This window comes from Ochotona princeps, chromosome 9, assembly GCF_030435755.1.
Source record: "Ochotona princeps isolate mOchPri1 chromosome 9, mOchPri1.hap1, whole genome shotgun sequence".
Taxonomy (NCBI): Eukaryota; Metazoa; Chordata; class Mammalia; order Lagomorpha; family Ochotonidae; genus Ochotona; species Ochotona princeps.
The window spans coordinates 48,613,872-48,639,999 of record NC_080840.1 but is presented as its reverse complement, the minus strand read 5'-3'; the positions used below and the strand labels follow the sequence as shown (position 1 = coordinate 48,639,999).

The following is a 26,128-nucleotide window of genomic DNA, read 5'->3' as shown; positions in this document are numbered from 1 at the left end:
CCAATTCTGTCAAACCATTCCAGGGACTTCTCTGGGTGGCTAAGTATTCTTTTATTGTCCTTAAAAATGACCAGGCAAAGAAACCAACAAAGCACCTTTACTTCTATTGGTGGGTTTTAAAAAAGTAGATTGAAAACAAAGCAATTAATCTATGTCTGGTTGGTCCTTTAATTTAGATTTCCCCTTATTTTTGCAGATACTTAAAGCTTCAAAAAGACTGCCCCTACTTCCACAGGAGGACCAGCCTAATCATACGCTCCAAACGATGGGTGTGCAAGATCTTGTGATGTAATTAGTGAGCAGATCAAGATCTTTGCGAATGAACACTAAAGATGTTTTGAATGAACTATAGACCGCTGGCATTTTAGTGCACTACATTCCTGCATGTCCTTTTTTGATAGCATTAGTGGATCTGTTGGATTTCTTCTCTTTTTATGATGTAATTTTTAGTCTTCCCTGCATTTATGTATTATTTTCAGACAGTAGTTAATTATTTACATTGATGATGTAGCAGCAATTGTCGTGGCAGGGTTTTACTGTATTACTAGTAGTTAGCACTGTGTTGGACTGACTTGTTTAAACTCTGTGTCAGACAGAACTTAAAAGCCATGCCGAGTCCTTTGTGTCAGCACTCTTTAAAGCACTCAAATGGTCATCCTTAGCTGTGAAGGTTTCAGTTGTGTATATCCACACTGTGATTCTATGTCAGCTTTAACTGTTCAAGGTAAAACTTCAGTTTTGAGATTTTTCTAGTTCTTAGCTGGTTAATTAGAAAAATTTAATATTCTAGTAGAAGTTTTAAATTATCTTTAATTTATTTTAAAACGTGAGTTGTAAAACTAATATTCCTTGCTAGGACATAGAGCAAAAGAATGTCCTGTTATATTATGCAAAACACATTTTACCACCTCAGATTGATTATACTATAGGTGTAGTCGATTCAGTATATATTTAGATTTTTAAATTTAGAAATATATAGGAGTTACAGGTGCATAGCTTTTTGCCTTTGGCTAACTAAATAATATTCTCACAGCTCTCTAGACTGCACAGTGGTCTCAATAGATAAAGCCAATCATACCTTCATTGGGTTTAGGGTTTGTGAAAAATGCCACAGAGCCCAAGCCTGCCGCTGTTTCACAAGGAGTGAGCCTTTTCCTTTCTACACGAAGACTTTCTTCTGTCTTCTGTGGTTTATTTCTGGCTCAGAAATAGTTACTGTGATGGAAGTAGCCCTTTGTTAGAAAAGAAGGCAGCTTCAGCATCATTTTGAGAGAACCATGAGCTATTAAACCCAACAGGGAATGTTTTCTTGTCTAAGTGTCAGGAGACGCGTTTGAGTATGTGAACATTATTTTAAAATAAGATGATGGTTTTCCTGCTTCTAGGGTAAAATCAAAGAAAGTCTGTATTTTTGTGACTCTAGATTGATAAGATTAAGTTCTGCGTGTTGATTTGATCTGTGCTAAACCTGAGAAAATAAGTTAGTAAAAAAGCAATAATTTTTTAAAACTGTGACATAAGTGGTATAGAGTTAATAATCAAATCATCATTAAGTTCCTCCTGTTGAGAATTGTAGTACTCCATTTTTTATGAAAGCCATATTTTTAAGGAAATTCAGGAATAACATAGAACTTGTGGATGATTAGAGAATTTTACTGGATTTTTATATGTAATCATCTCTAGCACTCTGGAAATTGAGTACTCATTATACAGTGATCAACTTCAAATACTTTTCAATTCCAAATATCTGAATAAATGGATCCTGTCTTTACAACTATGTGCCAAGTTGGATAACATAAATGGATTTTCTAAAAGTAATGTGACTGTCTTTCATTTAATGTTGCTTGAGTGCAATAAAATGCAAAAGAATTCTTCTCTATATTGTCATCATTTTCAAGTTTATTATTTTGTGTTACGTAATGATGTTGATGTATTTCATATATACTAGCATTTTAGCATTAGCATGTAGTATTTTTATTATTAAAATATAAGGGAGTACCTTCAGCCCATCTTCTTACCCATATTTCACATAGATCATATTTACTTAATGTTTACCATTATGCTACATTGCTGGGGGTGGAGGGCATGACTAAAATGAAAAAGCCCTTGCATTGTTCCTTAGAGGGTTTTGCCCTGTACCTAGTTTTGTTTACTTGGTGGTGACCATTGGCTTTCTAATCCTTTGTGACCTCCTTATAACCAGAGAGACAGATGGAGAAAGGTGGAGGAAGTGTTCTTTTTTTTTTTTTCTCTTTCTAGTTTTCATTTTCTGGAATGGAAAAGAGAATGAGATAAGTGTGAAATATGCACCTGGGGCTCTGGAAAGTGTTGTTTTCACTTCCAGTGTCTTCATTTCTCCTCAAAGACCTTATGGGTGGGTGGACTGCCTTCGATGGGATGGGCCGACTCTGCTGAGTACTTCATGCCTGCCAAAACACTGACTTGGATTGCAGATTGGTGTTACCCAAGCTAGCACATGAGCAAACTTAGTGACAAAATGGCAGGCACTTGCGCTGACTTGCAATTGTCCGTCATTTTCAGCAAGAAAACTAGAGCAGCAGGTAGAAGACAGGAACAATTAGAGAAATGACAGAGAGCAGACAAGATGTTAGTTGGGAGACTAACAGGAACTGGTTCATGAAACTGTGAGGGGATGGGAGGATGTGTGACTCAGGAGATGCTAGTATAGAGAATAGAGGAAGAAACAAAAATACAGCTTGAAGACTGGTCATTATGTTCTCCCAAAGAGGAAGCAAACTGCTAGATCTGGGATTTGAGGATGAACAGATGCCTGCGTGAGGAGGCATTTGCAAAGGCAAGTAGGCCTGGGTTGAAATTAGTTTGAATATATTTTGGGGTCCAACCAGAATGGCTCAGTGGGCAGATTTGCCCAGTAACAGGAACATTCATAGAATATGTAGAGCCTATCTGAATCCCAAAAAGTGACTATTTTAATGGTTGCATGGTAGTTTCTAAAGGTCAAAATGCTGATATTGTTAGGAAGGTTTCCTTACTCTAATTAAACCATGTTCAAAAAAAAAGTGATGTTATTATGAAGAATGTAAGATCTTTGTGGATGTGAATAAGCACTGAATGTGAGTTACAAGTTAGCTTGCAGTTTTGTGAATCTCAGGAGTAGGCTGAGCGTGTGGCTTCCTTAATAGATTGTCAATTGTGAGATACATGGTGTGATTAAAGTAGTATTGTTACAGAGTATGACTTCTGAAACTGGACTTATTATGTTTAACTGGATTTTTAGCCCTTTTTTTCTTAGTTTCCTTCATAAAATTATAACCAGCTCCTGTGACGGATGAAAAGGTTAAATGTGGCATCTGTTAAGTGCTTACAGTCTTGCTTAGTTTATTCTATGTGGTCACAAGGTAATTTGCCTCTTTGGCACAATGAAGTGCCCATGAAGTCTCCAGAGAGGCATCAGTGCTGAGGAGAAAGTAAAGCGAAGTAATGTTTACTGGTTCACTGAGCAGAGTCCTAGTGAGACAAATGCATCTTAGAAAAAAAACTCCTTTGCTTAAAGTTAAGCATTAGACACCAAAGTGGCTAAAACACTGTCTGTGTTTTTCTCCATATCAAAACATATCTCAGAACTCACTTGGTGATATTCCCTGAGGGACAGAAGGGGAAATACAGGAAGCACCAAGTGAGAGCTTTTGCACCAGAGCCTAGCATGTTGTAGGTATTTGTCAAGTTGCTGGGAAGAAGTGAGTACAGAGGATATGCGGAGTTCTGCCAGGGCCCCAGGACTTTTGGGATCACAACCTGCTACCTCTACTGAAATGTGAGCTACTCCTCCTTCCCAAGTTTATCCCCAATCGTGAGGTCTGCCGAGATATAGGTAATCATGGATGTGCATGTAGTCATCTACAAGAACTGTATAGTAGAGACTGTCATATCCAGATGTGAAGATACAATGCAGTATGCATGTCTACTTCCAAATCAAAGGTGGATTCCCGATGAAACTGTTAAATCTATCTGGACAATAGGATACTGGGCTCTCTGTTATTGTCAATACCTACAACATCAGCAAATACTTAAAGAGCAGAATGTTGGAGTTATGACTGTTTGTGAGGGACTATACTATTGTAATAAAATAGGAGAAGTCAGTGGGGTGAAGGAATTTGGGGAGGGAGAAGGGTGACAGGGAAATCCTGGAATGTATGGAACTGTATCATAAAATGAATAAATTTTTAAAAATGAAAAGAAAAACCGAACTCCCCTTTATAACCAGCATCCAACATTTCAGTTTAATCAGGATAGAAATCAGGACACAGAGGACCGCAGGCTTCCTGCAGCTGTTGCTGACCCCACTCCCAAGAAACTCCTTGGGGACGAAGTTGCTGATGCTTTTCTTCACTGCTGTATCCTTGTAGTCTCTAAGACTGCCAGGCAGACAGTAGTTGCATAGTTAGTATCTACTGAGTGAGCAATTCAACCCCCTAAATTTATGATGAAGTTAAACCTGTCAAATTCACCTGTCCAAAGGTGAAAAATCCACAGCCACCATATTGTGTAACCCATTGTCAGCATACTCTATTTTTAAAAAGATTTATTTATTTTTATTGGAAAGTCAGATTTATAGAGGAGAGACAGGTAGATCTGCTCGTTGCTCCACTCACCAGGTGGCCACAAAGGCCAGGGTTGAGCCCATCAGAAGCCAGGAGCCTCCTCAGGGTCTCCCACATGGGTGCAAGGTCCTAAGGTTTTGGGCCTTCCTCTACTGCTTTCCCAGGCCACAGGCAAAAAACCAAATGGGAAGTGGAAAAGCCAGGACATGAACCAGTGCCTGTATGGGAACGTGGCACATGCAAGCTGAGGTTTTAGCCACTAACCTGTTGCTCTTAACTGTCCCCCAGCACACCCACATTCTATCGTCTGCTGTGGGGAGAGGGCAGTGTATAATTCTACAGCAGTCTCCTGCCTCGTCTCTGTACCTCCACGTATACAAGTACACAATCCTCAAACTACCATAGGTAGCCCTATGGGATTGTAATCAACTGGTCTACCTTAAAAAAAAATCAGCTATGCCATGAACAGTAGGTCTGATACGTACTTGTAGGTATAGAAATAATTTGTTATATACCTAGTCAGGTCCTGTACCATTTTCCAAGTGAGAGGTGTGTGTTCTTTGACCAGTCTAGGTTCTTGGGTGTCACTACTTGGTAACCCCATTTGTGTCTGTGGTTAATGTGAGGTTAACACAGTGGTCTCAGTTTCATATTGCACTTCTAAGTGAGTGTGTTAATGATGCATACTTCGGCCTCAGCTCAGGCTCATCAATGGATGGACTCTGTGTGTGTGTGTGTGTGTGTGTGAGAGAGAGAGAGAGAGAGACCTTAGGGTAGTGAGACTAACAATCTAGGTAGTATAATGTGCTAGATTTCTTTCAACCACATGCACCTCTAATAAAGGATTCATGGTTTTATGAGATAACAAAGAATTGAAGAATTTCAGTAGTTCCTTTCCCTCTCCAGTTTGCCTTTGTGCTTCTAGAACACTTGCACTTGGTGGACACCATACTCTCAGCTTTCTTATCTTAGGACAACGAACAGAGCCTGGTCTCTGGTAATTTGGTTATTGATAGTGAATTTTCATAAGAAATTCCAATGATTTTGATATTTTGTAATGAATTTCATGGTATAAAAATTTGAAGATTTGGAAGTGAACCGTGTAGCCCCAATATTTTTTATTTAGTTATTAGGATTCATTTAAATACAGTCCTGTATTTGCAAATACAGAATGTTAACTTGCACAGTACTTATTTTGTTTTATCTTTTATTTTCAGAAAAAAGCATAAAAGCAGATGATCCACCACAAAAAGAAACAGGTGAGGTTGTCAAATCAACAGCCATGGACAGAGTTGTCACTCTTTCCAAAAATAATACAACAATGCTACTTTATATAGCTTGTTAAAGGAAATTAATCACTGGGTTCTTATTTCAGTTGCCTTGCTAATCATATTTAATAGTTATCTACATGAACATTAAAAGCCATGGCCTGGCCATGACATAGCTTCTTACCCACTTTTACCATTGATATAGGTGTGTCCTTGGTACAATTTAACTTTTTTGCCTGAGTTTCTTCTTCTAAAGTATGAGAATACATACAGTATCACTCTGAGAAGGCTGTGTTTCCAGATAATAACTAATTGAAAGCATGCATAAAGTACTTAAAGCAATTTCCAATGCACAGGAAGTCTTAGCAAATATTAATTAACATTCATTTTAGTATGGTATTAGTATTGTTAATATACACTAATTACAGAAATCTAAAGATTATTAGAACATGATTTTTCCAGCAACTCAGTTGGGGTGAAAGATAAATAGTTCAGTCATATTGAAAGAATTATCTATGCCTTCTGAAAGTATATTAAATAGATATTCTGTTAAATAATCCAGTAGTATTTTGGCTCAACTCCCACAGAGATCTCTAAGCTTAACTTAGGGCAAGGAGAGCTTTTTAACATTAAGTTGTTTTTAACATTAAATTGCTTTTTAACATTAGTTGTGTGGATAATCATAGGATAATGTTACATTTTTAATATCATTTAAATGATTTGAAGTTTAAACTATTTCAGCCAGGAATGTCTTTCATTTTTAATGATGAACACAGAGTGAACACCTGAAAGTTTATCGTTTATACAGTGAAGCAGGCCTTACTAAGGGTGTAAGTGATGCTGAATGATCACGTGAGCTCCTAGCCTTGGACTCTCATTTCACAACCTGAGGTTAAAGCATCAGGCATCTGGCTCATAGGATTGCCTTTCTGAGTAGCTTTTTAAAAAATCTATTCATTAATTTATGCATTTATTTTTTTAATGTATTTACTTGAAAGACCAGGTGACTTAGAGATAGAGCATCCCTGTGCTGATTTACTTGTAGTCACTGGAACTTCACCCAGCACACTGATAATGGAGTGTGGGCATCCCAAGTGATGAATTATCTTGCTGTGCTATAACCCCTAATCCTGACTAAATCTTTTTAGTTTTAATTAAAGTAATATCAAGATAAATTTTTAGAAAAAGCTTATGATAAAAATCAGTAATTCTTTGCCCCACTACTCCCTGTGAATCTTACTTTGCAGTGTTTTTCTAGCTCTTTCTAAGTTATACATTTCTAAATAATCTTAAATTTTTTTCAGAACATTAGAAACAGTTGGCTGGCTTTATTTTACAGATGACCTTAGTTGATTATCATATTAGCGTAAGTTTCCAATCCTCCAACACGTTATGCCATAACTATAATGGATGGTTATAAATGACAAGAAGCAAAAAGCACAGCAGGAAGGAGATTATCAGCAGACGTTAATAGGAGTGAACGCCTCCTGTTTGAACACTGTTGGCTTGGGTTGCTGGCTACAACATTCTTTTGATTTTTCTTCTTTCCACTGGTTATTCTTGAGCTCTCTTGCCTGGCCTTTCTTCCCACATTTATTTCTTGCTGTTTTTTTTTTTAAAGATTTATTATTTATTGGAAAGCCGGATATACAGAAAGGAGGAGAGACAGAGAGGAAGATCTTCCATCCGATGTTTCACTCCCCAAGTGAGCTGCAACGGGCTGGTACGCACCAATCCGATGCCAGGAGCCAGGAACCTCTTCCGGGCCTCCCATGCGGGTACAGGGTCCCAAAGCTTTGGGCTGTCCTCGACTGCTTTCCCAGGCCACAAGCAGGGAGCTGGATGGGAAGTGGAGCTGCCGGGATTAGAACCGGTGCCCATATGGGATCCCGGGGCGTTCAAGGCGAGGACTTTAGCTGCTAGGCCACGCCGTCGGGCCCCTATCCTATTTCTTGCTTTTTTTTTTTTTTTTTTTTTTTTTTTTTTTTTTTTGAGAATAAAAAAAAGTTTTTGAAAAGTAGAGAGAAAACTGTAGGAGAGGGTAGAGAGACCCTTCTCCTGATTCACTTTCCAGCTTCTTGCATTGATCAGAAATGGGGCTGAGACCAAGCTGGGAGCAAGGAATTGATCCAAGTCGCTCACATAAATGGCAGAGACCCAAATACTTGAGCTCTCATATCCTCTGAATTGACGTAGAGAGGGAGTCAGAACCTGGAGTTTAGAGTTTGGTGTAGGAGATATGCATCTTCAACCAACAGGCTACATACCTACTTCCTCAAGCTCTTTAGACAGGTGCTTTCTGTCTCCCTGACCATTAAACAGTAGAGTGTCTCACTGCCTATACACAATCCCCTAAGGACTTCATCTTTCAGTATTTCCAAATGCCAAAGATCACCAGATACACGTACAACCACAAGTATTCAATGATCTCAGTTGGATTAAAGTATTAATCACTTAAACTAGACATAAAGTCAACTCTTGCTATTCTGTCCCTCAAAATGTACTTCTACAAAGCTTTTCTTTAGTGACTTGCTTCCATTATGTTTGCAAATATTGCCAGAACTCTTAGAATCCAAAAAAGCACCATCCTCAGTATCTGCTGGAATGAGATCCAGGACCAGTGCAGAAACCAAAATCTGTGAATGCTTAAGTTCCTTGTATAAATTGCTTAAGATACTATGTGAGATGCTTCAGTCTGCATCCGAGTGCCTGCGTTCCAGTTTTGGTTGCACTCCAGATTCCCTTCTTGCTAAAGCACACCGTGGCAGGCAGCAGGCTCTAGCACATGGGTCCTTGCCAACTACATGCAAGATCTTTATTGTTGCTGGCTCCCAACCTTGTCCTTGCTCGCCCTGACAGCCCTGGTTATTGCAAGCACTTGGGGGAATAAAACAGTGATATAAATCCATCCATTCTCTTTCACTTTCTCATGCTATCTCTCTCCCATTTCAAATATGTAACTTGAAATTTTGCAATGAAATAAAATAGTGTAATAGTTGTATATAAGCTAAGCCAAAATTCCCATAAACCTCAAATAATCTCTAGATTACTTATAATAACCTAATGCAGTGCAAATGCTATGTAATGGGTTGCTACACTGTGTTTTTAGTGATAACAACGGAAAAATACCTAAACACAGTTTAGACATTTTTTTTTCTTTCATAAGCTTGATCGTTGGTTGAATTTTAGGATGTCAATGCTGCACATGTAAAGGGGCAATGTGCTGCCAGCTGTTCACATTTCAGCTACCAGCACGAGGTCCTAGCCACGACTGTCTTGCTTCCTAAATGCTCTTGCCAATTCCACTTTCTTGTCTCTGCTGTCTTTCTCAGTACTGTGTCCACAGTGGCCCTTTTTAGACCCAAATCATATTGTTCAGATCCTTCACCATCTGTGGATGTTCCTCAGGGTAAAAGCAAAGGCCTTTGCAGAGGTTTACAAGGCTTTACACCATCAGTCCTCTGTTCTGGTTTCCTTTCCACCTTCATTTCCCATGACTTTCTCTTCTTTTAACTCTGCTATCCTTGCTTCCAAGCCAAGCACATCCTGGAGTCAGGGCCTTTTCATGGCTGCTTTTATCAGGCCCACTGTTCTTCCCTTGGATATATTTGCAGGGCTTGTTCCTTTCGTCTGTTTTCAACTGTTGCCTTCTTGGTGAGTTTTCCTGGCCTTGCAATTAAGATTGCAACCTTTCTACACCCCTTACTCTATCTCCTTGCTTTATTTTCTATAGTGCACTATCACCATGCAATATGTTTGAGTGCCAAATTCCTAAGTCCTTATATTCTTAGTCACCCACTGGAATGAAGGGAGGTACATGTTTGTTTTACTCACTGCTGTACCCCCTGGGCTTTAATTAATAGGAAAATTAACTTCAAATGAGATCAAAGGCTCTATAACACCCAAACTGGAAGGATAACAGCCACAACACTAATGAAACACCAAAGATGAAAATTTGTGGGAAACCCAAAACATGAAAGTGTTGTGGGGTGGCGGAGCTCTGCTGCTGTCCTAAGAAACCCGGTGATGGTGTGGACTAGTCTGTGGCTAGCTGTGTCTAACTCAGCAGATTGTTGGAGTCATTCCCATGCTATTTGGAGCACAGAACTAACAACAGAAATCTTCTCTGAAAGCCATTTAATTTCCAGTTTCTTCATAAAGAAATGAGGGTGTTTGTCCTTATGCCTCAACAACTACATGTTATAACTAAAGGATAGATTGATGACAGCATCTGAATCATAAATGTAAAATTATTACCCGGATTTCAGTCTACTTTCTATTATCCAACTATTTGGACTTTGCCTTACTTAGATTGACAAATGTGAATAAAATTTGGGCATCTAATATAAATGTGTGTTGTGGGTTGAGGAGTTGATTTACATTCCTTAAGCTAGCACTCAGGAATCCGGCCTAAGGCAGTAGCACCTGGCCTTTGCAGACTCATTGGCGTCCTATTGTCCTGTTGATGGGCTTGGGGGAAAGAGGATATAATATGGTAATAAAGAGGCTTAGGGAGACGGCTCCCAGCACTTCTAACACCATGGTGGTCTCCGTGTGTCGGTGCTTTTCGCTCGGACATTCGCCGTGCCTACTATGCCGGCTCAGCTAGCCGTGACAAATGTGCCAATTTAAAAAAAGAAAAAATTGTAGGACTTGTAAAAAATAATCTGCAGATACTATCATGACCAACTATAAAAACAAATGTATTTTCAGATCTAAAGAAAGACACACATTTGGGGCTGGCACTGTGGCACAACCTGCTAATCTTTGCCCTGTGGTGCTGGTATCCCATATGAGTGATGGTTCATGTCCTGGCTATTCCACTTCCAGCTCTCTGATTAAGGCCCAGAAAAACAGTGAAAGATGGCCTAGACCCTGGGCCCCTGCACCCACGTTGGGTACTAAAAAGAAACTCCTGACTTCAGATCAGCTTAGCTCTGGCAGTTGCAACCATTTTGGGAATGGCTGACAGAAGACCTCCTTCTCTGTAAAATCTACCTTTCAAATAAAAATAAATATTTAAAAAAATCACTTATTAAAAACAAATATAGCGTCCATAATTCAAGGATTAAGAATGGTGTTTTAATTTGAATCATTTTAGCTTTATGAAAACAATCAGTGAAAAGTGTCACTCGGTTTGTCTTGCAGCCATCAGTGAGGCAGCATGGGGCCCCACAGCAGAGAGGCCTTGCTCCAGCACCAAGTCCACGTACAGTGCTGGATTCCAGAATGTGGCAGAGAACAAGTGAAAAGCAGTCTTTGTCTTTCATTCACGTTTTCCTCTAGAACATTGCTTAGGAAAATAAGCACTTTTAAGAAAAATCCTAGGGACTGGTGTTGTGGCACAGTTGGTTAAGCCGCCACCTGTGACTCCAGCATCCCATGTGGTGCCAATTGCTGATGTAGCTCCCTGCTAGCAGCAGAGGCTGGCCCAAGCACGTGGCTTCTAGCCTCAATCAGCCAACCCCAGCCATTGCAACCATTTGGGGAGTGAACCAGCAGATAGAAAATCCCTCTCTATGTTTATCTCCTCTTTTTTTAACTTTCATATAAAATAGATAGATCTTTAAAAATGCTAATTTTCTTAATTGCACCCTCCTCCCTATATGGCAAGTTGAATCCAAAGCAAGAGATTGGAGTCAAATCAACGTTGCGGATCGCCACATCCCCATCACAATTACAATGAATTATATGTGATTTGAAAAGCTCCAATTTCATTACTTGAAAGAGACAGGAGGTTAATCTAGGTCCTCTTTGGTGAGTCAGGAGGGACCCAGTTCTACTGTTGCCTTTCTGCCACACCTAGGCTGGTCAAGTGCCGATCTGCACAGCTCGATACATATAACAGAAGGAGTGGATGACAAAATAGCTGGCCCCTCTGAAGAACCTTATTTTATTATAGCTAAAATTCAGGGTGTTAGTTCTAAGAAAGTAAAAAATGTGGACTATTGAGAGAAAGTGGTAATTAACAGTCCTGGGCATACCCTATTGTAGTCTATTATGAAGATGTGTCACAAATGATATTTAAGAAACATAGCTACCATTTAGCGTGGCAAAGCTTGAGATATATATATATATATATAATATTTACATATATATTTATATGTATAAATATATGCGTAATTTAAAAATAATTACTGCTTCCCACAATTCATAAAAATTGGCAATTCCTCCGTCCCCTTTAGTAACCACAGTGCCTTTTGCAAGCCAGGCACGTTTCACATAAAAGCACACAACAGAAGACATAATTCTGCGTACTGGCAAGCATGGGAACCAGGGTAGGGGTCAGAACTGGTGGGGGTTATGGGGAGTCACCCCAACCAGGCTGCAGCTCCAACCGGTTTGCGTGAGGACCGAGTATGAAGTGCGCAGGATCGAACTGGACTACAACACCCGTTGGTACATGAGGAAGACAGGGCTGGAAACAGAACGAACCCAGCAATCGCAACGACCAGCATGAGCATAAGCTGATTGGTGTGACGGACGGTGTTGGACTCAGTACTAGCAAACTCGCACAAGAATCGGGCCTGGGATCATCTCAGATGAAGTTTCTTTGGAGATCCCTCCGACTGAACTGCTGATCTTAGAACCCTAACCATGAAGAGACTGTCAGCCAGTGGATTCTGAACAGGGTTCATTGCGATTGGACCTGAGAGATTGGCAGCAATCCAGAACTGATGAACAATCAAAACTGTATGAGCAGGACCCTCAGAGCGCGCCTCCCGTTGGGGATCTGGGATGGGTGGGAGGTTGGGTGGGGTTTTTCCCTTTGTTTTTTTCCCTGACCCCAGATACAGGGTAAAATGATATTGATGTGGAAACAATGGTATTACCCACTTGCACCCTGTAGCCCTTGACACTTTGTTCCCTAATCAACTAAGTAAGATTATTAAAAAATAATTTAAAAAAAAAGTGAAAAAAAAGCTAAAAAAAAAAAAGAAATATAAAAAAAAAAAGACATAATTCCTGCTTTCAGAGAGCTTATCTCCAAGGAAGGAGACCAGCAACCCACACAAAATACAGGTGCTGTTGTTGATGCTTTCTGAGGAAACGAGGGAGATATGCTGGATGGAAGTGAGGAGGAAGGGAGGAAGGTCTCACTAGGAATTTAACGATTTGTTCAGGATGTCTGTGCAGTTACTAGCACTCCGAATGGAGGGGCAGTCTGTACAGAATTCCTAGGGCACCCTGAGTGGAGGAGAGGTCACAGAGCTTCCCCAGGACACCTTCAAGTGGAGGAGCGGCTTATGCAAATGTCTCATCATAGCTACACTACCAGGAGAGCACTCAGCAGAACTGCAGTGTTTGCATAGGCCATGAGTGGGGAAAGATCCCACGAAGCTCCTGCGCCCTGAACTGACCCAGAGCAGGCGAAAATTAGAGAGCAGACCTTGGCAGCAAGCCTGGACATTATTCTCTTTGCATGGTTCGTCACAAATGGAATGGTTAGAAAAATAATTGTGCTTGAGTAGTTAAACTTTTCTTTCTTTAAAAATTTTTTTTTCCTATTGGAAAGTCAGATTTACACAGAGAAAGAAAGACAGAGAAAGATCTTCCATCCACTTTTTCACTCCCCAAGTGGCTGAAATGACTGGAGCTGAACCGATCTGAAGCCAGGAGCTTTTTCCCACATGGGTTCAGGGTCCCAAGGCTTTAGGCCATCCTCTACTGCATTCCCAGGCCACAAGCAGGGAGCTGGATGGGAAGTGGAGTAGCTGAGATATGAACAGACACCAGTATGGGATCCCTAAACGTGTAAGACAAGGATTTAACCACTATGCTATTGCTCTGGGTCTTCAAACTTCTATTTCATCATAACATGTTAAGATGTTTTTAATGGAAAATATAAATTGTCTCAGGATGAATTATTAGGCCAACTAGTTTGCTATCTAAATCTTCTCTAAGATTAATAATTACATGACTCCTTTCTTCCTTTGTTCGGTCGTAGTTAGTTCATTTGTTAGAGTCACAGGAGTGGAATAAGCCTTACTCCAAAATAGATTCTCATTTGCAGATTCTGATTCTGAAACTGAATGGATTTATTTGTCTTGATAGCATTGCTGTATCAGCTTTTCCCCACTGGATGTCATCTTTCCCCATTTATTCTGTATTCCACAGCCATGAAATATGAATGTGAACCACTTAAATTGTAACAGAATGCAAATCTGGCTTATTAGGCTGTTAAACACAAGCAGTTGTTGTTTCTTTATTTGTTTGTTCAATACATATTGAGTGCTTCCTTTGTGCCAAGTACTGTTTTAGGCACAAGGACCAAAATAGGCAATAAAGCTAAATCCCAGCTCTCACAATGTTTACGTTTTAGTGTTGGGAAGTGGGAGTAGATAGATAGTTTTTTAAAAACCAGAATATAGGGCCTGGCACTGTGGCCTAGCGGCTAAAGTCCTCGCTATGAACATGCCGGGATCCCATACGGGCACTGGTTCTAATCCCGGCAGCTCCACTTCCCAACCAGCTCCCTGCTTGTGGTCTGGGAAAGCAGTCTAGGATGGCCCAAAGCCTTGGGAGCCTGCGCCCACGAGGGAGACCTGGAGGAAGTTCCTGGCTCCTGGCATCGGATCGGTGCAGTACCGGCCGTGGTGCTCACCTGGGGAGTGAATCATCAGATGGAAGATCTTCCTCTCTGTCTCTCCTCTCTGTATATCTGACTTTGTAATGAAAATAAAATAAATCTTAAAAAAAAATCAGAATATAATGGGCATTGCTAAGTAACCAAAAAAATGAACAGGAAAAAGAAAAGTAACAATGGGCAAGAGATGTTGGTGTATTGATTAGGCCTTGTGGTTGGTAACATTGAAACAGATATGAAGAGGCAAGGTTGTGAACAGTGCCACCACCTGAGGGACAAGTCTCAGAGGCAGAGGGGAATAGTCCTCATGCCCGGGGGCTTGTGTGCCGAGCCTGTTTCAAGATGAGCTGGAGGTGGTTGCTGGTGGAGAAAGGAGGGTATGAGACTGGAGAAGCTGAGGATCCAGATCACACATGGCTTTGAAGGGCTTAGCAGGGACCCATGTATTGGCTCTAGTGATAGAGGAAGCCAATGGCAGATTCCAAGTGGAAGCCTGATCTGATCTGTCTTACGTTTCCAAAGGCTCATCTGACTGTAGAGGTGCTTGATTGGAGGTAGTGAGATAACAAGGGGCCTGTTGTTTTAGTCCAGCCCAGAGACAATAATGACTAGGGTTAGGGTTTATTGAAGACTTGGTGAATGCATGTATTTGCAATTAAATTCAGTAGAGTTTTCTAAGGGAATGGATAGAGACTATGAGAGGCAGAAGTACAACCTGACTGCACTTCTTAGAAAAGTGTGCTTTGATAAATTTGCTGAACACAAGTAGGATTTATTAAATATCAAAAGTCAGTTATGAATTTAAGATTTCTGTATGTTTAAGGGATTCTGAGGAGTAGTGTAATGCCCTTGTTTCCAGAATGGAAATGAGTTTTTACTTACTGGAGGGAGGGTATGTAAAATTGCAGTTGTATTGTGGACATTTCCTGAAAATCTTTTTTGATTTTGGCTAATGTCTAATATCCCTTTATATTATATTATTCACTATATTTCAGAAAGTGCTTAAACAGTAGGAGGGCACTTGAATGAGTTCAAGCAATATGTGCATATTTCAAAATTGTATTGTTCCAAAACAGCTTCTCTTTTAATTACATTTCCTTCAACTTTCTGAAAAGCCTGTTATATGCTGTGTCTTCAAAAATGCATTTGAAACTTTCCTAGTTAGTATTTTTGATCTTTTAAAACATAATTTTCCACTCCATAAGAAAACACCAGATGGCACTAGAAAACAAATCACAGCCACACTAGCACAGAATACATTTTCTTTAGCTTAAAGAAAAGGCAGAGGGCCGTTTTATAGCAAATAGAGAAGGTTGCTACAACTAGTCCTTTTTGTAGATAGTTTTGTGTGATGTCATCATAATGAAAATTAAGATAGAATAAACAAATAATTATGACATCCTGTTCAGAATTTTTTTTTAATCTGAAGTTTTTTGCCTATCATTCTTACACTGTATATAACATATTTGAGCAAACTTGTTCTGCATTGCTGTGAGGATACAAAACCCTTTACTACAGAATATGAATCAACTCCCGATCTAGTTTCTGCCATGGCTTTCCTGTTTGGCATTCACTCCCTTGTCTTCCAGTCCCCTTTTATCTGACACTATCCTGTCACTGGGGAATTGCCTCTCTGAAAACGCCTGCTCTCCTATGCCCTGCATCCAAACAAAATTTATGCTTTTTTTGTGTATTCTCCAGACACCTCATGTCTACTGACAGCTTTGTGGAACACTTTATGAATCTTCCCATTAATTTCTAGACAAGAAAATTTTCTGGGGGATAGGAATCATAATTCCCTCCCAACCATGTATTGGAGATTTTAGAGTTCTCAGAGAGATGGTGTTGTTATGGGGAAATGGACACAAGGGATGAGGGAAAACTTCAATTCTTATCTCCCAGGAAAGAAGAATCTTTGTGCAAATGATTAGAGTGAATAAGCACGATTTATTAAGTCAGGCACCTGCAGCAGTACCAGCAAGGGGCTCCAGGAGCTGGAAACCTGGATGTGTTCAGGAGGGTGTGATCACTAACTTCTTTGCCTTCTCGTGATAAGCTAAATCTCAGAAGCGTGGAGTCTCCTTGCAATTTTCATGATTAAACTAGAAGCGAAGGAATGGGGTTCATAGCTCAATAGGGCTCCACCAAACTGTCCAACAGTTGCTGTTCTTGTGATAAAATTAGAAACTAGGAGGGATTTGGCAGTTTACTTTTCCAAAGAGCAAAACTGGAGAGAAACAAGATCTTACACATTTTTAAAAGGTACCCCACTTTTTCTCATTTTACCAGTTACCTAACCCTATTGGCCTAATACTCATCTAATTCGTTACTCTCTCTCTCTCTCTCTCTCTCTCTCTCTCTCTCTCTGTGTGTGTGTGTGTGTGTAGAGGTAGAGACATTAATTTCAAGTAATTGTTCAAAAGTCCATTGGCTAGCCAGGGTCCTGCTGGGATCTGATGGCAGGATCCCTACTTCATTATGAGAGAAATAGCCTTAATGGTGAGCAGCAAGAATGTATAAACAGAAAAGGTTTAAATGAAAAATATCTACCATCAATATGCTACATCTCTATTTTTATGTGGCTTCATGGTTAATTTTGAAATCCGAATCCTGTGAATTAAGCATTTTCAACTGTTTTTCAAATGCCATCTTTTTTTCTTTTCAAATGTCTTTTCTTTTTTCTCTTTCTTTCTCTCATGCTTCCAGAATACTAGTTGCATGTATTTTGGACTACTTGATCCTGTTCTATGAATTCCCAAAACATTTGTTTTCATTTTTTTCCCTGAAAGACTGCACTATTTTAATCTTCTGTCAGTAAGTTCAGTGAGTCTTTGTTCGGACATTTTAAATCTGCTCTGGAGTCCACTTAACAAAACTTTAATTTTGTCTATCTTTCTTTTCAGTTCTGGAATTCCACTCTTTCTCATAGTTCCTGTTTCATTATTGAGATTCCCTCTTGGTTCTTTCATTACTACCATGTCATCCTTTAGTTCTTTGTACTTGTTTATGATCAGTGAGTTGAAGTATTTTTGTAATAAACTCAACATCTGGCACACTGGAAGGCAGTTGTTTTGGCTACATTTTATTTCTCCAAGTGTGAGTCAGGAGATTCTTATTTCTTTGCCTAGTAATTTTATGATTGAAACTGTATCATGTAAAGTATTACAGAAACTCTGGAATCTGTTTTGCTTTGATTTTCCCTAAAGGTTGTTGGACGGGCAGTGGACAGTTAACTTGCCTGAACTAAAACTAAAGCATCTGCCATGTAAAGTAGTTAGCTGTCTTCTCAAATGTTTAGCTCTCCATTGCTGATTTAACATTTAGCACTGCAGAGTGGAGGCGCCTTGTGCCTGTAGAGCTTACTGTTTCAACAAAGATGGGGGCAGAATTTCTACTTGATTTGTGAGCCTGCTTCTGGGACTCACTATGGAAATTGCTGCTGGTGAGTTTGGCAGTCTATATAATATCTCAAGCCAATTGGACTTCAGTTTTCTATTCCCAGGAGTGTGTTTTTGAAAACTGCAGTTCAACAAGCCATTAGCAAACTTGCAAATCTCACCAGAAATGATTTTTTGAAGATACTCGACAGCACCAAGAAGGTCCCCAGTGATTTTTGTCTTCTCATATTTGTGTATCTTTGTGGTCTTTTTTCACAAAATAGGGTTGACTTGTGTAATTAGTTGGATATTGTAGAAATGACTGTAACTTCCAAGACTAGGTCATAAAGGATATTGCAGGTTGTACTTGGTCCTTTGGCTTTGAGGGAAGCTGTCTCTGTGTTACAACAGCATCCAGCGGGGTCCCCATGGCAAGAAACCTCTGTAAGATAGTAATTGTTTACAGTGGTTGAGAATTGCTCAATTAGTGAGTGATTTGTTTTTGCTGTCATATATGGCTTGAACTTTTTTTCCTGTTTTTTTTTTTTTTTCATTTTTTTGAAGCTGTTCATAAAAGTGAGAAGTTATTTAGCTAAGCAGTTGGGCTGAGTTTATTCTCAAAGTTTTTATTTCAGCCTTTCTGTGACTGTGTTGCCCCCATCGTTTACTCTTTAAGTTACTGTGTGGTGTGCCACTCTAAATGCTGTGATCTGCCACCTTCCAGAGGGAAGGCCACAATTTCCCACTGAATGACTTGAGGTCGCATGCAACTCACCCTTCCTACCTAATATGTAAGAGTGTTTAGGAGTGAGTTCTATTTCTGCCTGAGTTTTAATCATTTTCTAGCGCCTTCAAATAGTGGTCTCAGTGTTTTAGTAGTGTGTCATTGACTTAATGAAGTGCTAATGATAATGTTCTCCAAATACTCAAAAGGCTAAACTCAAATTCGCAAGCAAATCATTTTGGATTCCCTAACTGTGACCTACTTATTTGCATCTTTTGCTAATTATTCCTTGAGTTTATTTTTTTGTTGTTGTTGATTTTGAAGTTTCATTTGGGACTGATACTAGTTTCTTACTGGGTTTTGATTCTGTGAAAATATTTTCCCAGCTGCTGTAGCTTCCTAAAAGATGCCCTACACATATGTAATGGTTGGGAAAAATGAATGTATGAATGCATGCATAATAATACTTTGAGCAATTCCAAAGATAGATCTTTGCTTTCATGTAATTTTTTTCATTTGAAAATAACAAGATATTTACAAAGTTGTGATTCAGAAGGCTTTGGCCTGGAAGCTTCGGAAATGGAAAGTTTGGCCCTTCCTTCAACAAATTTATTCATTCATCTTATTGAGGTGACTGGTATCTTGCTGCAAAGGTATTTTCTTGAAGTTTCAGTCATTCTGTCTCTGAGGGCCTTCCTGCTGATGCACATGGACACACCCAAGTCATGACTGCCTTGAACATAAACTGAGCAATATCATTGGGTCCTCCATATTGGCTACCTGTGAATGGAGATGATTGCAGTTATTGTCTGTGAAAGTGCTAAGACACAGGCACTCTCAGCATCAGTCAAACAACTCACCTAGATATTGCAGCATAGCTGGTGGTTGAGTTCAGGTCAGGCCACACGCAAATAATGTACCCATATTCTAGAAGAGAAATGTAGCAGTGGCACATTTAACCAACTCATGGAAATTGTTGGGAAAAAAAAAAAAATCTCCCTCCTACTCTTGCAGCTGTGAAAGGAGGTTATGAGATAACTGCTGTTAAAGATTTATTATAGTCATTACATTCAACAGCTACAGTAGTTTTAGTAGTTCCTAAAATATACCAGCAGTTATTGTCTGATTACGTCTACAGATAAGTTAATTATAGGAGATTTCTGACTCTTATACAAGTCTGATTTAGAAAGAAGTTTAATTACAGCAATTTTGGTGGTTGAAATAAGCTCAGCATATATTACCAGTCTCAGCAAATGTAGCAGAGGTTTTTAGCTGTGTTGAAATACACATCCGCTTTGTTTTTAGTTTTGATTTCATGACTTGAAACCATGCTGTAGTACATGTGATTTTTCGGGACACCTGTTTTCACCACAGTTAATCTTCAGTCAGACACACCACAGGACAGTTATAGCAAAGTCTTCCTTATCATTAAAATCCCATTTTAAAGCTTCCCATTGAGCACTCTGTATTTGACATAGCTAATTTGTGTAATGATTTTGATAATGTGAGCAGGAAAGTAAGATAGGCTTCTTAACAAAAAAAAAAAAATCACATGTTAGTGTGTTTTTTAGAGTATCAGTAGGATCTTATTTTTTTTTCAATTGATGGGATATGGAAACTGTTTTCAAATCAGGATAATACCATTTATTCACATCATATCTATATGTATCCTGAGGTAAATTAAAGGCCAGCTATATTCAGGCATGTCTGAGCTCACTTAAAGTTAAGCTATTAAAAATATAGTAGCCTATGGAAATGTATCATGGATTAATGAATAAAATAAATACAGTAAAGAGATGTTTAGTTGAGTATATTAATTGATTTAAGCAAGAATTTAAAATGATGAGTGTATTAGCTTAAAAATGCATTCCAAAAATTTTCTTGGTCTGAATTTTGTAGTTATTCTCCAAGGTGTTTTTATTCTGATGTAATAGTAGTTTTGCATGTATTTATAACAATAATTCTTTCCATATATGCTTGTTGTCAATTAAAAAGCAACTGTGTATGGATGACAGAAATATAGCAGTCTCCCTTATCTGTGATTTTGCCCTCTGCTGTTTGTGACTCATTATCAATCAGTATAAAATACAGAAATGCAGGTTATTGGAAGGTCAGTAGCAGCCAATACATCATTCACTTGTTTTTTTCTCATATTGACATTGTATCATCTTACATCAGCACGGAAAGAATGGACACAGTGTAATAAGATCTCGTAAGAGATAAAGCACATTGATGTAAGTTTTCTTACAACAGATTGTTATAACTTCAGTTTCACTAGTTCTTACTGTTCATCTCTTACTAGACCTGGATTATGAATTAAGCTTTGGTATAGATATGGTATAGATATAATCTGTGGTTTCAGGCATCCACTGGAGTCTCCCTGTGGGTAGGAAGAAGACTAATGTAATAGTGAGAGTGTTTGGGTGCTTTTATGGCATCCTTCCCAGCAAGCTGGTCTGTCACCTCTGCAAAATTCTGGAAAACCACTCTTGCTTCTCCTCTTTGCTCAAGCGTTCTTCTCCACACACTCAAATCCTACAGCCCTTTGCTATTACTGAGCATGGCAGCATCGACACAGTGCTGAGTAGGAGTATCTGGAACCAGGAGCCAAGCAAAGTAGTCAGGGATGGGAAGAAGCTCAGGCAGAAGCAGCAGCAGAGCCTGGAAGCCAGGAGCAGGCCATGGACAAAATACGTCACAGAAATGGGATGATTCATAGCCTAACACCATTGAGCTTCAGAAACAGACAAGTAAAGCGGTAAGCAGAGGACACCTGCTGACTGAAGGCAGGACTTCCACTTGGAGGAGCAGTGTTGGATATCCTAATGGCACCGAGCGCTGCAGAGTCCATCCCTAGCCCTGCCTACCACAGCCATTAGATGCTGGTTAATGTCAGCTACACTCATGGCTTATCAGATGCCATGTACATTTATTTGACATTGCATTTTCCTAGTCACCCTCCATTTAAAACATCAGCTGCTAATGTATGGGAGAATTGACTGCTGTTAAAAACTGGAGATGCAAGTGTGTACTATAGCATTTCCCGTGAGGAATTTTCACACAAGGCACTGAGCCCTACCCCCAGCTGTTCTGGCAGACTTTATAGCTCTGGGTGCAAGAATTCTAATGAGTACAATCAGGACTGAGAAGTACTAGGAAAAATGTCTTGCTGACCTGGTTATTCAGATCTGTATGCTAGGCTTTGCCTGGTTAAACCACTTAATTCTGTTATTCCTTGGTAATACTTGAATCCCATTTGAAGGGATTCTTTTTAGTAAGCCCCAAAGACAACAGAAGGGTAGTGTGAGGAGAGTTGGACCTGTTGTATGGCGAAGAATATCTTAAGATATCTGTATGACTAACAAGATAATTGTATGGTACCTAGGCAACTGGTAAGCGGTCTTGCTGAGTGGAGAGCCGAGGGAAGCCTATAGCACTTCATCTTCCTGGTCTTTGCAGAAGATTGAGCTGGACAAGGGGCTATCCCTGTCTGAATCCTGATGGGAACCCTTCTCCTTTTCCTGGCCCACATTCTTCTCTATGAAATCCCCTCTCACTCAATCCATTTCTTTGCTAAGCCTCACAAATTTGAATCCGGACTAAGGTAATTATTTTAACAGTTTTTCAGTTGCCATCCGCCCATGCTTAACATTAAAGAGCATGATTTTGGAAGCTGGCATTGTGGCACAGAAGGAATAGCCACCACATGCAATGCTGGCATTCCATATGAGCACCAGCCATGTCCTGGCTTCTCCACTTCTGGTCTTGGAAAGCAGTGCGTGACGGCTCAAATGCCTGAGTGTCCTGGCGTGCAAATAGGACACCTGTAAGAAGCATCACACTCTGTCTTCAGTCTGACCCAGTACTAGCCATTGCAGCCACTGGGAGAGTGAACAAGTAGATGGAAGATCTCTCATTCTCACTCTCACTGACTTTCAAAATAAATAAGCAGATCTTTGAAAAAGAGAGTTTTTTTTCTTTTTTTAAATTACCAATGCCATTTCCTGAGGTCTAGCTTTTGATAACCAGACTTATTATTGCATTGGTGCTAAAAATGTTGGAAGCCAGGTAAGCTTTTTCTGATGCTGCAGATAAAAGGACCATTTCTGTTTTCCAGCCTTTGACTAGTAGAAACCCACTTCTTGCTTCCAGAGCCATGATAACTGAAGTCTCCCCCATTTCCTCTCCCCCCCTCCCACCTTCAGCTACCCCACCTTACTGTGCTGTTTGCCCATGTTTGTTGTGGAAGCCGGGAGTGGAAACCATTCTTTGTGATTTTTGCTGTTTATGTGTTTGGAGAAACAAATTTACCATTTATATGAATTACATGGTATCTGTGAATCTAGAACAACTCACTCATTGAAGATACATCCTTTTATGAATGAAAATGTTTGAGGAAAAATATAACCCTAATAACAAAATGTGAATGTACTTTTGTTTGTTGGTTTGCTTTTTGTTTTCTTCTGATGCGGTCTGGCTGCACATAATAGTAAGAAGGTGCTCAGGGCCAGCATCATAGCAGTGCACGTTAAGCCGCTGACTGTGACACTGGCATCCTATATGGGCACCAGCCAGTTCAAATCTGCACTGTTCCATTCCAGTTTAGCTCCCTCCTAATGTCTCTTGGAAATCTGTGGAAGATGTTCCCAGGGCCTGGTTCCATCTCACCTGCCTGGAAGATCAGAATGTAGTTCCCAGTTCCTGGCTCCTTCCTGATCTAGCTCTGTCCATTGCAGCCGTTTGGATAGTGAACCGGTAAATGAAAGATTCTCTCCCTCCTCCCATAATTCTGCCTTTCAACTAAATAAAAAGCAGGTCACTACAATAAATCTGTTCTTAAGTCTTTGAAAGACAGAAAGAGAGCTATTTGCTGACTTACTGTCTAAGCAGGACTGAACCAGGTCACCATCCAGAGCCAAGAAGTCAATCCAGGTCTCCCACATGAGTGGCAGGACCCAAATGTTTGGGCTATTCCTTCTGCCTTGTAGGGGCACATTGACAGGAAGTTCAAATCAGAAAATAGAGGAGGTGATTATTTCAATGTGAAATGCACGTGTCCTAACCAGGATCTTAATTTTAAGTAATAAATAAACATCACTAAGTTGGTTAAAGACCTCTTTTGCATGATTCCTTTCCCAAATTATTCACTATTGTGTATATAAGCCACCAAAGAGGATTATACAATTATTTGTGGTATAAATTCTAAACGTTTTCAAATCCTAAGTATATTCGTTCTGTTCACTATGATGGGATTAAAGAACACTGATTTTCAGTTTGCAATAAAGTTTTAAGAAGTCCGTGGCCTCCTATTAATGTTACTGTAGAGTCTTTTCTTGAAACTGTTGACACCATCACTTTTTAAAAAAAAAAAAGATTTATTTAATTATTTTTTTAAGATTTAGTTATTTTTATTGGAAAGGCAGATATACAGAGAGGAGGAAAGACAGAGAGGAAGATCTTCCTGCTGATGGTTCACTCCCCAAGCAGCCGTAACGGCTGGAGCTGAGCCGATCTGAAGCCAGGAGCTTCTTCCGGATCTCCCATGAGGATGCAAGGTCCCAAAACTTTGGGCCATCCTCAACTGCATTCCCAGGACACAGGCAGGGAGCTGGATGGGATGTGGAGCTGCCGGGATTAAAACCAGTGCCTATATGGGATCCTGGCATGTTCAAGGCGAGGACTTTAACCACTAAGCTATCGCACCGGGCCCAATACCATCACTTTTTAGGGAAATTGTCACTGTTCTTTTTTTTTCAACTCCTTAAAATTCAGTGATTTTTTATGCTTTCCTTACTTTGACTCTGCAATACCATTGATGCTTTTTTTTCCTGTTTGTTCTGACTCTGAATCATGTAGTAGATTTGATTATTGTGCACTTCTAGGAATATGAGTATTTTATTTGCCTGGGGCCTTTAATGCCAGGTAGACATCATGTTTATAATGCTGACTGGATTCAAGTTGTGCAAAGCATCCTTTAGACTTGAAGCAAAGGTGGATGAGATCTAATAGGCAGCATACTACGTTTAATTGATGCCCAATAGGTAAAAGCCAGCATCTGATATAGGACTGTTTCTGGTTATAACCTTGATTTTTATGCTTCATTGAAATTTGGCTCCTCTCCCCCAAGGATCACTGACTTCTTTGTGTATTTATACCACCATAGTGGTAATGCTCTTCCTAATGCCATTCAGCTAGTTATAGGGTGGCAGTAGCGTTAATTGCAAATTATAGCTTTGACATAAAACCAATGAACTTGGGTGAGCTTTTAATTTCTGTGCCTTGTCACTTTGATTCATGCCACATCTTGCTTTTAACTGCCGCCATGAACCCCAGGTGCATTTCTCTGCAGTATATTTTTTCATGGCACTTCCAGACAGGAGAAGCCAGCAGTATAGGACCCAGCAGGGTATGTGTTGCTGTGCCATTAATTGCATACCTCTGTGAGGAAGAAGGCCAGAGGCAGATTGTCTTTTACCCCCTGAGAAGCATGATAATAGCCTGACAATGCACTTCCTGGAGGATTTCTCTGTGATTATAAAATACAAGAAAGAAAAGTGAGGAATGCTTTGTGAGGTTGTTATTGATTTTCATATACTTGAAAGAGAGGGAGAGAGACAGACAGAGAGAACAAAACAGGACAGCCAGGGCTCCGTAATTCCGACAGTAAGAACTCCAGGAACTCCATCTGGGTCCCCCAAGGAGGAGGCAGGAACCCAAGGGCTTGAACCCTCGCCTGCTGTCTACCAAGAAGTTGATTCAGAGGCTGAGGAGTCAGGACAGGAGTCAGCAATTCTGATACAGAGTGCAGGCATCTCAAGGGGCCTTTTACCCACTCCGCCACATTTTCCACTCCAAGGAATATTTTGCAATTTCCTGTCGGATGAATAGTCTCTAACTCAGTGCAGTGTCAGTAGGGAGATACATATATTCTTACCATATTTTGACTCTTGGCCAGGCATCTTTGACTGGGTTTGGGGTTTTATGATTTTAGATTCAGGTGTGTGGCTGAGTGTGATATTTGGACAGAAAGGGTCTCATTGACATTCTGGGAAATGTGGGATTTATGTTAGCCTTCCACATTTTTTTTTCCTACCCGTGAGTAGTTTCCTAACGGACATTGAAATCCCTGTGAGTAGTGTGAAATCACTTTCATCAAAACTGTAAGGTTGTTGCAGTGCAGCAGGCAGAATCCTTGACCAGGAGGCTTTTTTCTCAGCCCTCAGCTCTTCCAGTTCTTACCCACAGGTTGATGTTGAACAAGGCCCTTGGCCCAATGGAGCTGTTCTTTCTTCTGCCTTTGGTGTTAGCTGACTGCGTCACTTCATCACTGGTGTCGCACTGTGCACATGCCAGCAGTTATTATCATTGCTTTTCCCACATGGCATTATTTTATTTAAAATCTGTGTTACCCACAATGCTAGACAGAAAAAAGAATATGATGTTCCTAGTAGAGTTTGTTCTCTGGCTAAAGGGCTCAAGATGAATGTAATGGTCTTTACCTATTTGACATGCCAAGGTCCTTTAATACCTTAAGTGCGGAAAAGGAATGCTAATTCTTCAGGGCTATTTCTCAAGAAAGTGTTTATGTG

General features: G+C 39.9%; 1 protein-coding gene across 5 annotated transcripts in view; it reads left to right on the top strand.

Moving 5' to 3' along the window:
• The window catches only part of ASPH (aspartate beta-hydroxylase), a 201,655-nt gene that overhangs the window by 93,650 nt on the left and 81,877 nt on the right, over window positions 1-26,128 (top strand). For all 5 annotated transcript variants that reach the window (XM_058668659.1, XM_058668660.1, XM_058668662.1 and 2 more), the window contains one exon: window positions 5,801-5,842. In XM_058668659.1, coding sequence (XP_058524642.1) covers window positions 5,801-5,842 — 42 coding nt within the window. The remainder of the gene's footprint in view (window positions 1-5,800; window positions 5,843-26,128) is intronic.